General features: G+C 44.8%; 1 protein-coding gene across 11 annotated transcripts in view; it reads right to left on the bottom strand.

Moving 5' to 3' along the window:
* Window positions 1–2041: 2041 nt before the first annotated feature.
* Window positions 2042–16954, bottom strand: part of LOC133489872 (mitogen-activated protein kinase kinase kinase kinase 4-like) — a 52241-nt gene continuing 37328 nt past the window's right edge. For 2 of the 11 annotated variants that reach the window (XM_061799173.1, XM_061799093.1), the window contains 16 exons: window positions 13490–13738; window positions 13170–13261; window positions 12955–13082; window positions 12763–12857; window positions 11672–11850; window positions 11433–11565; window positions 10905–11174; window positions 6056–6173; window positions 5797–5967; window positions 5588–5731; window positions 5373–5507; window positions 5193–5293; window positions 4961–5110; window positions 4724–4883; window positions 3895–4034; window positions 2042–3823 (listed from right to left, as the gene is read on the bottom strand). In XM_061799173.1, the coding sequence (XP_061655157.1) occupies window positions 3740–3823; window positions 3895–4034; window positions 4724–4883; window positions 4961–5110; window positions 5193–5293; window positions 5373–5507; window positions 5588–5731; window positions 5797–5967; window positions 6056–6173; window positions 10905–11174; window positions 11433–11565; window positions 11672–11850; window positions 12763–12857; window positions 12955–13082; window positions 13170–13261; window positions 13490–13738 (2349 nt within the window). In that variant the 3' untranslated portion in view covers window positions 2042–3739. Of the gene's footprint in view, window positions 3824–3894; window positions 4035–4723; window positions 4884–4960; window positions 5111–5192; window positions 5294–5372; window positions 5508–5587; window positions 5732–5796; window positions 5968–6055; window positions 6174–6847; window positions 7649–10904; window positions 11175–11432; window positions 11566–11671; window positions 11851–12762; window positions 12858–12954; window positions 13083–13169; window positions 13262–13489; window positions 13739–16954 lie in introns of those variants that run through there. The other 9 variants (XM_061799102.1, XM_061799110.1, XM_061799119.1 and 6 more) reach the window with 9 other exon arrangements.

The following is a 16954-nucleotide window of genomic DNA, read 5'->3' as shown; positions in this document are numbered from 1 at the left end:
GTCAATTTACGTGCAATAACCCATACTACCTTAAAACTACATCAGAATCAGAATCATCTTTATTTGCCAAGTATGTCCAAAAAAACACACAAGGAATTTGTCTCCGGTAGTTGGAGCTGCTCTAGTACAACAACAGACAGTCAATTGACAGAGAACACTTTGAGACATAAAGACATTGACAAAAAAAAAACCGTCACTGAGCAATGAAGGGTTGCTAATTGTCTGATAATGCCGGTACATTTTGGATTTTCTTTTTTGACAATTGTGCAAAAGATGCAGACTCCTCTACCACTTAGAGCAGTTCGAATGACTAATATTGCAATAGTCCGGTGCAATGACCATTGTGCAAAGGCCGCCGAGACTTCAAGTAGTGTATGCAGTTTCAAGTGACGAGTAGCGTGATAATCTGGGACAATGTTGATTGTGCAAATGTTGCAGATACTCCTCAATCAGTGTGCAAATGGAGCAGATGCTACTCTGGCATGAGTGGCCAGTATTGGTCAACAACAGATATGCAAATAGTGCAGCGTGGCGAGACTACTGCAATGAGTGCACGAGAAGTGACAACGAACTCAAGTCAAAAAAATTGCCAGCATGTTGCAATAAAATTGTAGGTTAGGTGTTTAAGAAGTTGATCGCAAGAGGGAAGAAGCTGATGGAATGTCTGCTAGTTCTAGTTTATATTGATTGGTAGCGCCTACCTGAGGGAAGGAGCTGGAAGAGCTGGTGACCGGGAATTTACCGCAGTGGGATACAGAGGGTCCGAGAGGATTTTGCACGCTCTTGTCTTAGTTCTGGCAGCGTGCAGTTATGTGCAATACTTATGTAACCACGTCAGATCACATCCAGTTCATTGTGTGTATATGTTTCTGACATTGTCCATCCATCCATTCTCAACACCGCTTATCCTGTTCAGGGTCGCAGGGCACTGGAGCCTATCCCAGCTGACTTTGGGCGAAAGGCAGACCACACCCTGAACTGGTCGCCAGTCAGTCGCAGGGCACATATAGACGCGGATAGCCATTTGCACTCACATTCACACTGTCACTGAACCCATAAATGTTTGTCAAAGTGTACTTGCTATATTGTTTTGTACTGTTCCTACAATGTTCAAAAATTAATTGTTCAAGAGAAATGACAGGATTTTGTGAAAACAACAAAAGTGCCAGTGGAAAAAGTATTTGAACCCTTGGAGTCAAATAGCCCTCTGTTTGAGCTGTCATAAAGTGTCGGTCGGGTAAGTGGACTGTAGACAATATTATAATAATATTATATCATCAAGCTCACGAAATAGAATGTTCTCAAATTCACACATTTTATTTGATGATCAATACACAATATTCTCAAGGGTTTGCCTTGCCCCCAAATGACTAACTATGCCCCTTGTTCAGTCACGTTATCATCACCGAAGAAGATAAACACACAAAGCCAAAGGGCTTATTTCCATTGTAGTCCTCAGTACATAAAAATACCATAAAATACAGCAGACGTCTGTTTAAAATGCTTATTGCGTATTAACGCTCACCACGTGAACGGAATGTCCAGCTTTGCACTCTTTCTGGGGAGAAATATTTGGAACCCTATCAAGGGTTATTAATAAATTATTAAAATATAATTCATAATAATATAATTATAATAAATAAACAAACTGCATTGTTTGGTGTCCCACCTCCCACAATACCACTCTCCCTCAGAAGCATTTTTTTACAGAATGAATGAATGGCCACTGCTACGGAACACTGACACCTCCAAATTATAAACTTTTTGACAGACATTTTTAATTTAGGGAATGTGTATAGGCTATATATACAAATAAGTTTCTTTTCACATTACGTATTTATTAGCTGTCAATCCATGAGTATAAATTGTACCTAAATGGCGTTACAAGTACATACAGTGTATATTTGATAATACTCGTGTACTAAATTATATTTTCAAACTGCTGATCGATCGTCAAGGGGGGAACGGCGATCGATGCCCACCAAATGCCCATTTTGACACCCCCCGCCCAATTTCATTATAGCAAAGGATGACACCACAATGTAAATTTCAGTTTATTCAATGGAAAGGACCTTTGGGTAAGAACAGTAATTCCCATAGTACACACATATGACATAAATTATTGAGGCAAATTAAAAAGGTGTGGGGGAAAAAATGAATCCTTGTTACCCAGAGGCACACTGAGCAGGATGCAGAAGAAGCAGTGAAGACTGGGGATTGGTGTCACTGTGAGCAGTTTCATTTATCCTGTACATGAAATTCTAAATGATAGTACAAAAAGGCAATACAAAATACAAAAACGGTAAAACTGCCCTCAAATTATCCATAAATATTCATGATGCACATTGGTTTGAGAAAACAATGACTTCTGTAAACATTTTCCACATGTGCATTACTATAAAAAAAAAAAAAAAAAAGAAAAAGAAAGAAAAAATAAAAAAAACAGCAGTCGCATAGTTATCTGAAAGGGTCTCATGGTAAAGACTAAAAAGTAACCCCAGGTTAAAAATATGCCACTTGTTTTTTTTGCCATCACTGTGGAGATATTTTTCACCAATGCTGCCATTCTGACCTTTTTCTCCACAGACGGACAGTGAAGTTTTGGTGGGAAAGGTGGAAATTGTCAACTTTTTTGTAGACACAAACAGCTATAGAATGTGACTAGCTTTGACATTAGGTGTTAAATGACAGCAGCCTTGTCATATATCATAAGTTGGGAGGGGGGACGGGATAAAGACAAGATCAAAAATGTTAAAACAAGGTCCATTGTCTCCGGTCACTGGTTCTGACTAAAGCGTTCCTTCAACTTTTATGCTTCATAGAACCGGCCAAGGATTTTCAGCAGTTGTATTCCAGTAGAAACGTTACGTAAGGCAACCTGAACTCATAGGAGCTACAGTGGCACTGTGGCGCTCACATCCTGTCAGATCTCATGCACACAAGCATTGTTCTTTTCCCGTCACTTGGAACTCAACTGCTGACTCTGTAAATCTAATTCACAGTTTTACCCTTATCCCTACACATTGTCTGGAAAGGAACGATCCACCAGTTGGTTAATACAAATTTTTGTCCATTTAGTCGCGATGGTGGATCCTCCCTGTATTCACGTGCAGCAATCAAATAGAAAATATACAGTGTATGAGAAGTCTGAGCTATTGGAGAGATTGGGCAACTTTGGACCAATGCCACTTGCTTGGCGGTATGCTTGGAAACTGTTGGAGCTGATAATCCTGTACCCTGTCGTTATCACCAAAGTCCTTCAAAGTATATCGTAGAAGGCATACAAGTGTTTAGTGAGCCATTGAGTGGAAAGAGGAGCTTGTGTCACCTGAACTGAAAATGGCAACAAAGCGTTGGATCAATTAGAGGCGTGCGTGTGTATGTGTGTGTGTGCGTGTGGTTACTCCTCAGTTGTGCACATGCTCAGTGCTCCCTGCACTGACCTTGTGCACGCATACAAGATGTGAGGTTGCTCAAGGACACACAAAGTTGTAGACATTCCACAAAGGTCAAAGGGAGGAGACAGGTGTGCCCCAAAAGGTTGGAGACTCAATGGATTTTCGGTCAGAATATAGATTACTAGCACGCGCACGCCCGCCCACAAAATGCAACACCCCGCGCACCACTGGCTATTCATGATGACAGATGTTTGGCAGCCCAGTTGTGTAAGAGCGAGCAAGCATCTTCATTGTCACAGTAGTCATCTGTTGTTCGCTGCGTAGCTGTCCTGACATCTCTACTACCAGCTCATGAGGGACGTGCGTCCCAGTGTCATGAAGTACACCTGGCTGGCACCTCCAGCCCGCACAGAGGCAAAGAAGACCTGCAGGACAAAGGGGACAATATGTTCTTTTCTGTCGAGTCATGATGAAATGCAGTCAACGCAGGACGCACCTTGTCATTCCTCTCACACAAGAACTTGAGTCTCTGGGCTCTCTTGTGCATAAAGACACCGTCCAAGTGGCCAGTCTCCACTGAGCGGATCTCTATGGCCTTTTCACCCCAGCCCATAATCTGGTTCGACCTAATGTAGGCTACACACAAGGACACACAGACAGTATTTAACAACTACATGTCACTGATGTCTCTGGCTCTGGATTAACACTGCACTTCCAAGTGCCCAGTTACAATTTGATGCCCAAAGCCATTTCAAATGACACATTTCAGATATGATTGCGTTTGTATTTATGGAGCACATGAAACAACCCACATGTGATGAGGCCTAAAGTGACAACACAAGGCAGTGATTACACAGAAGTCAACCATAATTAATACAAATATCAAATGTTCCATGTTTAGTGGGCTTCAGCTGACTCACCCACCACCCACACCTAATTGATGTCATTGAGGGTAACTCCCCTGGCTGTCATTGGTAATTGTTTTATTTTGTAAATTATCACCATACCCCTAATGCATCATATTTAGACCACTTTTTTGTCATTGCTTTTGCTGGAATTTCGATTGTGCAGGTGTTTTTCAAATGTATGTATGTGTTTATTTTGGGCAGACGTAGTTGTGTATGTCACCAATCTGTGCATTTCAATGACTGCCTGATCTGACTCTGATCTGCGCATTTATGCTGCACCAGTATTGGCAGATACCCAATACGTATCAGATTTTTACACACAATTGGAAGAGGCCTGATTCCGATCCGAAGATTTCTGATTCCGTTCTCTTGACACTGCTAGTGTGAATCCAGCCTCATCCATTTTAATCCACTTACCCACTGAAGTCGGCATTTCCCCCCACTGGAGCACCACGTCCTTGGTGATGCGCCCGTATGTGTTAACGTAGACACCCTCGTCCTCGTAGCAGACAAGCAGCTCGATTCCATCCGTATTGGGCAAGATGATGATGGCATGGCACTGAATGCTGGTCTGGATCTGAAGGTGAATGAGGGACCATTAAGAGAGGGCACGGCACGTCAGACAGTGAAGGGGATGCTGAGCCAGGCATTTACGTGAGTGGGTAGGTAGATGTCGTAGACTGCGCCTGAGTCCACATCCACAGCGTGGAAGCCTGAGCAGGAGCCATAGATGATCTTTAACCTCTGACCTTCCTCTACAGTCAGGTCCACCAGCAGAGGCTTGTGCACCAAGACACCAAATGACTGAACGCAAGCGAAGATCAAGTTATTACTCGGGCATCAAATATGGAAGAAAATAAACATCTGACTGGCTCGGCCTGCTCACCTTGAAGGCCATGAACTTGTGGTATGGTTTAGGAGCCCAAGCGTAAACCTCAACCGCGTTCTTTAAGGCCAGCACCAAGAATTTAATCCTCTCGTATTTTACTGGAACACAGTGTCATTCAATTACAATGAGAAGATTACTCTCAGCCTGTCTCGCTTATCACTGACTCAGCCCACGTACCGACTTTGTAGTGGACGCAGCCTTCCAGGTCGCCCACATTAACCCAACCCTGCTTCTTCTCCACCTCTGGGTCATTATGCAGAATCTTGTTTCGCAACCACGACAGGTAATAAACTCGCAGTTTGTTCTTTTTGCCTGAAAGTAGACAACACATTCCTCAAGTCAACCATCTGTCAACCCTTCATCAATAACATACAGTAGTTGAGTGCTGGTACCTGAAATGGTAACCAGAACGTTGAGTCCCTCAAGGACATCCATTTGCTGGATACGCCGCCGGTTGATCAGTGGGTAGACCTTTCCCTGACCGCTGCGGTCAAGCAGCATCAGACCGCTCTCAGTCCCCACCAGCAGGTTGACCCCTGTAGTCACAAGCATGGCTTAGCGGCTTGATAGGGTGCTGTGACCTCACAGTACAAACACCTACCCCAGAGAGCAGCGCACAGGATCTCTGAGTTGAACCTCTTCTTGTATTTGCGGATCTCTGGCGTGTCACTAGGTGGGCGTGTGTTGACAGGGTTGACATTGACCACAGAGCCTTTGCGGGACGGGTCAGATCTCAGCGGGTCTGCCAGACGTACATCTTGCCCGAACCCAGCTGCAGGAAGATGGCGTAAGACTTTATGTTCAAACTATTCAACAATCGCAAACAGAATAGCGTACCCTGCACTTAACCTTTCACCTACCAATGTTGTTGAGTGAGCTTCCGCTGGATGGGGAAATCTGGAGCAGGCGAGGGTCAATGAAGGGAGTGAAGGAGGACGACGACTTGTGTTTGGACATGGAATTGCTCTCTGACTGGCTCTGTCCAAGACAGCAAAACACAAGGCGTTAACATAACATTTCTTCCTTTGTTGCAGTTTAGGATGGTGCTGCAATGCATGTAAATACCATATAAATAAGAAGTATTTTTTCCCCTTCTCAAATTCTTATTTTTTTGCAGTTTCCCCACTTTAATGTTTAAGATCCAAACAAATCTAAGTATGAAAGATAACCCAAGTAGACAAAAAACGACAAAAAATGATTTTATTTATTAACACAAAAAAAAAATAAACTATTCAAAGCTACTTGGCCCTGTGTGAAAAAAGTAATTACCCCTCTTGTTAAATCATGAATTAACTGTGGCTGATCAAATTTTTGGGAAAGCTTAGTTAATTTTTACTAATCACACCCAAGCCTGATTACCTCCAGACCTGTTCGATCAAGAGCCCAAAAGATCTCAAAAAGCTGCAACAAAATAGCACGATCCAAAGAAATTCAAGAACAGATGAGAAATAAAGTAATAGACATCCATTAGTCTAGAAATGGTTACAAAGCCATTTCTCAAGCTTTAGGAGTCCAGTGAACCACGGTGCGAGCCATTATCCACAAACATAGAAAACAAGGAACACTGGTGAACCTTCCCAGGAGTGGCCGGTTTACAATCATTACCCCAAGAGCACAGCGATGCCTCTTCCAGGAGGTCACACAGGACAACATCTAGGGGTGTCCCGAGCAGATGTTTGAGATGGGATATTAGTCCGATGTCAGCAAAAAAAAAAAAAAGTATCGGATTAGATCGGACTAGATCTAAAATCTCCTTATCCCGCTCCTGCACTTCTATTCAGCAGCGCCCAGATGGCATGCAGAGCCCACATGATCACAGGAACAGGTTGCTAAGGTGCTAACATAGTTGCAAGGAGTAGGACAGATTTGTTTGTTGCCCCCCCCCCACCCTCACAAAAATTGGTAGCTCAAAGCTAACACAAAATGAATGAAAAAAACCATTGACAAGCTCATGAAAATTAGCATCAAACTCGTACTTATCTCTCAAAATAATGAATATTGGTACACAAACGCGGTATAAACATACAAACAGGCAATATAATAACACTCCCAGTGATCTATACGGTAGATCTGGTCTTCAGTGAAGAGAGAAGAGAGGTGAGCGGACAGTTCTTCAGAGGTCATGTCCAAACCGCTTCTCTACAATCACTCTGGTCCAGCCTCTACAAAGAACAGATGGGGTATCATTGCAACACACTATTCACATCTAACCCAAGACCTGAATTTCTAGCATATACTGTATGTGAAGGCAACCTGCCAACTGCCAGCTTGCATTCCTTTGCTTACAAACATCCAGTCATACAGCAGTGCGCTGCAAGAGATGAGGAAAGAAATGGAGACTGACTTTTCGCTCATAGTTGTGCTTTATGTTCTTGGTAACATTGTGGTAGACTGAGGGCGGCAGGGCCAAGTAGAAGAGCCGGTTTGCCTCACTCCCGTATTCGCTTCAAACTCTGTGAAAAATGAGTTATTGACAATATTCGATCGTACTTTCTTTGTGACTGCATGTGTATCTCATTGCGTGCACCACACTGCCACTCAGAGGTCAAGACGTACACAGCAGGAACAGTGATTTCAACAAGGCACACACAAACAGGTGCACTAAAGTCTCACGATACATTATTCCTATCCGCCACGACATTGTTGATAAAACTATACCCCAGAGACTTTGCCACACTTGCTGTTCCCACCATAGTAAAAGGAGACCGTAAAAAAAAAAAAAAAATTAACTTGAATTGTTATTTCCCACTTCAAAAGTATAATTTGTATTTAATATTTATTCAGGTTATTTTTCATGGTTTTTAAAGTTACTTTATGTACAGTAACCGATTGATTAATAATACATGGGTCAGTTTTTCCACATACCTACTGTTGGCTGGTTATTGTTCTCTGAGTAATATCACTTCATGAACCCTTTTCTAACATTCAATACAATAAAGTATCTATGATTATTGCTGATATCGGATCAGAGCGGTATCGGCCAAAACTCAAGGCTGCAATATCGGTATTGGATCGGAAGTGAAAAAGTTGGATCGGGACATCCCTAACAGCATCTGAAGAACTGCTGGCTTCCCTCGCCTCAGTTAAGGTCAGCGTTCATGATTCAACAATAAGGAAGAGACTGGGCAAAAACAGCATCCATGGCAGAGTTCTAAGGCGAAAACACCTGCTGACCAAAAACAACAAAGAAGAAGAAGAAAAAAACTAAAATAAAAAAAATCCCAATGTGTTCTCAAAACTTTTCTGAGAATATTCAATGGAATAACGAGATGAAAGAAAACATTTTGGAAGGTGTGTCTCGTGACAGAACATCATACCAAAAGTCAAACATGGTGGTGGTAGTGTGATGGTCTGGGACCGCTTCTCCTTCAGGACCTGCACGACTGTGATTGATGGAACCATGAATTCTGCTCTTGAATTCGGCCCACAGTTCATAGCTTCAAGCTGAGGCGCACTTGGGTTCGGCAGGAGGACAACAACCCATAAAGACACCAGCAAGTCGACTTCCGAATAGCTTAAAAAAAGAAAAATGAAGGTTTTGGAGTGGCCTAGTCAAAGTCCGGACTTGACTCCGACTGAAGTGCAGTGGCATGACTTTAAAAAGGCCGTTCATGCTCAAAAAAACCCCTGCAGTGTTGCTGAATTAAAACAATTCTGCAAGTAAGAGTGGGTCAAAATATCTCCACAGAGATGTGCAAGACTCATTGCCAGTTAAAGAAAACGCTTGATTTGAGTTCTTGCTGCAGCAGGTGGCCCATCCAGTTATTAGGTTTAGGGGCCATTACTTTTTCCATATAGGGCCAGGTAGCTTTGAAAACTTTTCTTCGCCTTGATAAATAAAATCACCATTTTAAAAACTGCATTTTATGTTTACCTTGGTTATCTTTTCCTGCAAATCTTAAACATTAAAGTGGAGAAACCATGCAAAAAAAAAAATAAGAACTTGAATAGGGGGCCAATACTTTTTCATGGCACTGTATAGCTACATACACAGACATATAAACAGGGTAGTGTAACTGAATGTATGTAAGCGGTGTTTACCTGATAACATAGTAAAGTCATATATACAGTAATTATTTTTATTAAAAAAGCACTTTGAGGCCATGAATATAAAACAATACATTGAAAAAAAAGTAAGAACGCCATTAACTAAGCGTGCGTTCATGTGCCATGTGACGTATTAAGCCGCTGTGCAATTTATGGCACGCTATTCGTAACCTCAAAATCGTGTACAGTATGTCGGGACCGTCGTAAACAAGGACCCTCTGTGCGTGCGTGTGTGCACCTATACAATAGTGTATAGAGCATATAAACAAAAATATTTTTTGTTAAGACAAGCATTATAAAATGTAGCTGAAGTAGAGACGCAGTCTTGCAGTTAGTATGGACAGAAAAGGGAATAGAGGAGTGAAAAGGAAGAAATGGTCGCAGCGTATATTTAGGGCTGCAGTAAAATGCAGGCAGAAGAGGATCCTAAATCCACCACCAAAATGCATCTGGTTTGAGGCAGGAGTGATGAAAAAAAAAGCACCAAGCACGTACGAGCACAACCCAAAGCAGAGACACTTGCTTGTTAGATCACCCCAAGAAGCTGCAGTAGGATTCCCTCCATGCTATGACCAGGAGGCAGCCATGTTATCAGGACAAAGGGGAAAGCCAGAGTAAAGTCAGCAGGATTGAGAAAACGCAGATCTGCCAGACCCAACAACCGGGATGGTACTATAGGTTTTGTACAGGCTCAGAGGTAAAAAAAAAAAATAATAATAATAATAAATAAAAATAAAAAAAATTTGGGGGGCAACATTAAAACATTTGTAAATACAGTGGAACCTCTAAAGTCAATGCACTTGATGTTGTGCAAATGGGAATTGCAAAAAAACAAAACAAAATCCTCTAAAGTCAAACAAACGTATGAATTTTTCTCATCCTTTTGTTTTTTTCCAATAGATAGAACTTGCATGACACTGGCTTTTGCAGCACTAATCCCAGAGTAGGACCAGCCTCAATAAGGGCTGTTAAAAAAATGTGAAAATAACAAAATATACACTGCTAAGCAGAATCACTCAATACTTCTGTCTATCTTGACTGTTTCCATCATCGCTAGTTGTCAAAGTGAAAATAAAGGATTTTGACATTTTATTGCTGACACTCAGCACCTTTTTTACTTTTGACTTGTATCTGCTACATGAACCAGTCACCCTTACATTATGCATTCTTCTTTCATTCTAAAGTTGACGAAGGTTTTATTGCTTTTACATTTTACTCTTAACCGTGGTTGCTTAACTTATTTTTATACTTCTATGACAAGACTGCCTGTACTGTCAATAAATGTTTGTCATTTGTGTCAGTTGAACCAAACAAGGGACTATTTTTATTTTCATCATTTCCTATGGCAGAAAGTGTGTGGAGGTCAATCAGTGTGCTAAAACGGAGTGTGTTTGACTATGGAGGCTCCGCTGTAACATAATCTCACGTCACTTCGTTAGTGAGGAGCAGGTTTGTAGGTTCCACTGTAGTTTAGCATAATTGGAAGCAAACACTATTATGGCGCTAGTCTAAATCGTATGCTTGTGTTGGGCTCGGAAACTGAGTAAGAATTAGGAGATTCAACTGGTACTTGACCCAGATTGGCTGTCTTTGTGTCCGAGCCTGAACTCCCTGCAGTCCATTCCTGCAGTTGCTGGCCTCAGCCGAGTGAGGGCAACGTACCTCGATGGCAATAAGCTTGTCCAGGGGATTCAGTGGGGACATGGCCAGACTGGCATGGCTAGGTGGTGATGAGAAGGAGGAGGAAAGCATGGATGTGGAAGAGGAAGGGGTGTGATGGCTCTGCTGGATAAGGTCTGGTAGGTGGTGAATGCAGCCAGTGAAGCCATTTTTCTCTTGGAGGCTGTGGCTGAGGGATTGGGGCTGACCGTGAGAGGCACCGGCCAGGGAAGAGGAGGAGAGATTGACCAACCGCTTAATATCAGTGGTGCTCTGCAAGCAAGAACAGGCACACTTTTGGCTCCAGTGAACAGGAGGAAAGATGATGCATTCTGCAGTCTTGTGTTTTTAAGATCCTCTTCTTCCAATAATAATAATTTAAAAAACATTCGGAGTGGGCCTTTGATGATAGACTAATGTGGTGAGGATTGTAGTGAATGATTGGATGAAAACACTGGACAAAGAAACACTGTCCCTTTGTTCTTTGGGTTGACAATGTTCTAAAAGGAGGTTCCCATCTCCTCTTCCTACCTGTCTGATGACCAGTGTGCCATCCTTTGAGGGTGTGGTGGCCTGGTTGCTCTCAGAGTCTTCAACCAGCATGGTTTTGGCAGACCCGGTCTCCCCATTGCTCAGCCTCCTGTGGAAGCCGTGAGTAGATCTGCTGTGCACAATCAGAATCATTTTAAGAACATCTTAGGAAAAATATGAACTTTCAAACTTTCCACAAAGAAACAAATAGCAGAATGGTCAATCAGTGTTCCACCAACCCAGAACGGGAGTCCTCTGCTCCTGAGGTAGATTCCTCTCCTGCTTCCTGGTCTACTTCCTCCTCCTCCTCCTCATCAGTGGTGCCGGAGTCTTCACTTGAGGAAGAGTAGTCCGTCACCTTGTGTGGAGGCCGCACGTCATCCACCGCACGAAGCTCCTTAGCGAGGGCTGTCAGGTCCTAAGGAGTAGTGATAACCAAAAAACAGTTAAGACAGGAGACAAAGTGACAGGAAGAGTGAATGTGCATTCAAATGCGGTTGTCTTAAAATCGCGTGGGAGGGGTGTCGGACACTGCATAAGGCAACAAAGTGAGTAATGAAGAGGAGCCACACTGTCACATTGCAAAACTAAAGAATTGGATTGCATTCATCTTCCAAAGAAATCAAAGTGTCGAAGATTTTATATTTATTTTACAAGGCAATGACCAGAGGTGATATATCTCCTTTAAGTGTCCGGTATTTTGCCAAAGCTTTTCTAGTGTTTGGGTTGTAACATTGTCTCTACGGTGCCTCAGTAAACGTGAAATACAGTATGAATTAAAATTGTCCATGAATTACTGATGTGGCCTGAAAATGGGTCATTCAAATTTCTCGAGCTTATCTACGTCACTCGCAAAGATCTCCGCCTAACTCTCTGCTCCCGAGCCAGCGCTGTAGACAAACACGTGTGCTCTCACAAGTCGGTCTGCTACATGGAGGCAACCAATCAGATTAAAGGGGGCGGTCTTAGCCAAACATGGACAAAGAAGATACAAAACCGGGTCAGAAGTAACAAAAGTAGCTGTCGGAGGGACCTTTTCTGGACGTGACAAAACCAAGGTGTTTGGACACTTTTGTACCAAGTCCATGTTAGAGAGTCACTCTATGGAGGTCTAAATAGCCAAAATATGGGACCTTTACCTAATAGTCTTACCACGATAACCTAAGCGGTTCCCCCAAAACCAACAGGTAGTGGATTCATATGAAGGTACATGTAAGGTGGGTGAGTGGAAAAACATTGAGAGTTTTCACCTTTGCACAAAATAAAAATAAAAAAAATAAATAAATAAAACAAAAAGGTTTGCTGGCCCACTAAAAACAGGGAAACATACAGCAGGTCGAGTAGGCCTGGCCAAGTTCTTTTCCTCAGTTTTTTTGGGAAGATTCTCAGGACGCTGGAAAGGCGATCCTTCAGACTTGGAGGATGCTTGGAAGATCAAAAGAGGAAACTGGATTAGAAAATGTTGGTTTTTATTGGTGGCGGACAGACAGGAAGTGGCCGAGTACAATACAAGGGGACTCACAGCGTGGCCTGAAGCGGTCCCCAGGACTGGCCTGGGAGCTGGAGTTGGAAGAGCCAGAGGAACTCCCGCTGCCGGGCCGCGGTTGCAGCTTCTCCACCCGGTCCCACAAGGGGCGCTGCTCCACATTTCTGCCCAAGAGAAGAAAGCTTCAATAACATGTATAGGGCCATTCAAAAGTGTCACAATCTATCTACTTTAACATCTTCTCGACTTACCCAGATGTGTTCCTCTGGCCACCAGGCTGCAATGGCAGTGGTGACTCCCGGCGAGAGAGTACTGGCGAACGCGACGTGGTTCTCACAGGTACCTGGACACATGCAATGTTTGCTTTAAACCTGTTAAACTGTCACCCACTAGTGACACGAGGAAACACTCTTTTTATAGTCAGCAAAACATTTTTACATGAAAGTTCAATTATAGACAGACAGGTTGTGTTTGAGTAGCATGGTCAGGGGACTGACAGAGATGACGACATGAATGAGGAAACTGAATGGAGTGCACCAGGGGAGGGAGGCGGCCCTCTATGACTCCTTACCTTGGGTGGCACTTCGTCACCGGGCTGAGCTTGAGGCTGATGGAGGGGAGGTTGGGGCTGGGGGTCAGTGCGTGCAGGCGATGGGTGATGATGGTGGGGATCCTGGGAGCGCAGGTGGAGTTGTGCAAAGCTAGTAGTAACGCCACCGGACTCGCTGAAGGACTGTGAGCGAGCGACCGCGGGCAGAGGAGGAGGAGAGGGGGCAGCGCTATTGCTGCTCTTTAGAGCAGCAAGGTGGGACCACTGGACCTTTAAGGAGTGAGGGAGGCGGTGAAACACAGTGAGACACAAGGGAAGATGTGTGGTGTACATGCATGCACTTAGCTTTACACACATGCAAACAAGAGACAACAAAATAAAGACGCCGATCATCGTCAGGACATATAATGTAAACCAGTGATTCCCAATCACAGTGCCGTGAGAGATAATCAGGGATTATGCAGGAAATTACCCAAATTATTTGTCTGACAATATTAATTACAATTTAATGCTCTTCCATTTGATAACAGAAGGTATAATAAACTTTTGTATCCACCTGTTGCCATCCATTACACAGAATAGCTTTTTTGTTCAATTAAACGTGCACAAATTTTACACTGGGTAAATTAAGGTCATTGTTATTACATCATTATTCATAGCATTAAGTGTTCATAGATTTTGTGACATTTTTGTTTAGAAGAATATCATGGCACAACACTAACAATATGGGTGCCTTTCCTCACTAAAGGTTAGGAAACACTGATTTGAGTTGTCTTTAGGACGTGCGATAGCGCCACCGAGTACATACTGTAGTCATCTTCTGATGAAAACCATGTACAATGTTGGCCCTTATAATTTTAAGAGAAAGAAAAAACTTTTTCGCTGCTGAGTATTTTTTAAGACAACACTACACAGCATCTAGATTTCACACCGGAAATGTAGATCTTTTCACAGTTGCCACTTTATATACGTGTATTCTAAACATGTATGCTCAATGGGCTCTTCTCTGCTACTTGAATAACCGCTCCACTATGTTTTGTGGAACTCTGTTCTGTAATTGTTCCATCCATCTTCTTCCGCTTATCTGAGATCAGGTCACGGGGGCAGCAGCTTCAGCAGGGAGGCTCAGACTTCCCTCTCCTCAGCCACTTTGTCCAGCTCTTCCGGGGGAAACCCGAGGCGCTCGCAGGCCAGCCGAGAGACAGTCTCTTCAGCATGTCCTGGGTCGCCCCTGAGGGCTTCTCCCGGTGGGACAAGCCAAGAACACGTCACCAGGGAGGCGTCCTAATCGGATGCCTAAACCAACTCATCTAGCTACTCTCGATGCGAAGGAGCAGCAGCTCGACTCTGAGCCCCTCCAAGATGACCGAGCTTCTCACCCTATCAGGGAGAGCCCAGACGCCCTGCAAAGGAAACTCATTTCAAGCTGAAGAAGGAATCCTATCGGGCCTTTTTAGCCAGTGGGACTCCTGAGGCAGCTGATGGGTACCGGCTGACCAAGCGGAATGCAGCTTTGGTGGTCGCTGAAGCAAAAACTCGGGCATGGGAGGAGTTCGGTGAGGCCATGGAGAAAGACTTCCGGACGGCTTCGAGGAAATTCTGCTCCACCATCCGGCGTCTCAGGAGGGGGAAACAGTGCACCATCAACACGGTTTATAGTGGGGATGGGGCGCTGCTGACCACGACTCGTGACGTTGTGAGTCGGTGGGGAGAATACTTCGAAGGCCTCCTTAATTCCACCGACACGCCTTCCCATGAGGAAGCAGAGTCTGGGTTCTCTGAGGCGGGCTCTCCCATCTCTGGGGTTGAGGTCACCGAGGTGGTTAAAAAGCTCCTCGGTGGCAAGGCCCGGGGGGTGGATGAGATTTGGCTCTGGATGTTGTGGGGCTGTCCTGGTTGGCACGCCTTTGCAACATCGCGTGCACATCGGGGACAGTGCCTCTGGATTGGCAGACCGGGGTGGTGGTCCCCCTTTTTAAGAAGGGGGACGGGAGGGTGTGTTGCAACAACAGGGGGATCACACTCCTCAGCCTCCCTGGTAAGGTCTATTCAGGGGTGCTGGAGAGGAGGGTCCGTCGGGAAGTCGAATCTTAGATTCAGGAGGAGCAGTGTGGTTTTCGTCCAGGTCCTGGAACAGTGGACCAGCTCTACACCCTCGGCAGGGTCCTCGAGGGTGCATGGGAGTGTTTTGTGGACTTGGAAAAGGCGTTCGACCGTGTCCCTCGGGGAGTCCTGTGGGGGGGTGCTTCGGGAGTATGGGGTACCGAACCCCCTGATACGGGCTGTTCGGTCCGTGTACGACCGGCGTCAGAGTTTGGTCCACATATCCGGCAGTAAGTCGGACGTTTCTAGGCCAAGGCTGCCCTTCGTCACAGATTCTGTTCATAACTTTTATGGACAGAATTTCAAGGCGCAGTCGAGGCGTAGAGGGGGTCCGGTTTGGTGTCCTCAGTATTGCATCTCTGCTTTTTGCAGATGATGTGGTTCTGTTGGCTTCATAAAGCCGTGATCTCCAACTCTCACTGGAGCAGGTCGCAGCAGAGTGTGAAGCGGCTGGGATGAGACTCAGCACCTCCAAATCTGAGACCATGGTCCTCAGTGGGAAAAGGGTGACGTGCCCTCTCCAGGTCGGGGATGAAATCCTGCCTCAAGTGGAGGAGTTCAAGTATCTTGGGGTCTTGTTCACGAGTGAGGGAAGAATGGAACGGGAGATCAACAGGCGGATCGGTCTGCAGTGGTGCGGACTTTGTGTTGGTCCGTTGTGGTAAAGAAGGAGCTCAGCCGAAAGGCGAAGCTCTCAATTTACCGGTCGATCTATGTTCCTACACTCACCTATGGTCACGACCTGTGGGTCATAACCGAAACAACAAGATCCCGGATACAAGCGGCTGAAATTAGTTTCTTCCGCAGGGTGTCCGGGCTCTCCCTTAGAGATAAGTTGAGAAGCTAGGTCATCCGGGAGGATTTTAGAGTAGAGTAGCTGCTCCTCTGCATTGAGAGGAGCCAGATGAGGTGGCTGAGGCATCTGATTCGGATGCCTCCCGGACGCCTCCCTGGTGAGGTGTTCCGGGCACGTCAGGGACCACGTCAGGGACGTCAGGGACAACCCAGGACACGCTGGCGAGACTACATCTTTCGGCTGGCCTAGGAACACCTCGTGATCCTGGATGAGAGCTGGATGAAGTGGCTGGGAGAGGGAAGTCTGGGCGTCCCTGCTAAAGCTACTGCCCCCGTGACCCAACCTCGGATAAGCGGTAGAAAATGGATGGATGGATATGTTAAATGTGTAGTGAACAAAATCCACAAATCGAGGCGCCATAGAGACTCGCAACCATTTGAGAAACCTACTCCTCCACGCTGCCCTGCTGTGAGACGGCGACGAGGACAATGCTTGGTGTACGTCAAGTGAACCTGAACCTAATTAGCACCTTCTTCAAATCTTTATTCCTGTCTTCAAAAGACTCCTTCCCCGACCAACAGATTGGA

The sequence above is a fragment of the Phyllopteryx taeniolatus genome, chromosome 1, assembly GCF_024500385.1.
Source record: "Phyllopteryx taeniolatus isolate TA_2022b chromosome 1, UOR_Ptae_1.2, whole genome shotgun sequence".
Classification (NCBI taxonomy): Eukaryota; Metazoa; Chordata; class Actinopteri; order Syngnathiformes; family Syngnathidae; genus Phyllopteryx; species Phyllopteryx taeniolatus.
Note: the sequence above shows the minus strand (reverse complement) of the source record. Positions and strands in the feature narration are given on the sequence as shown.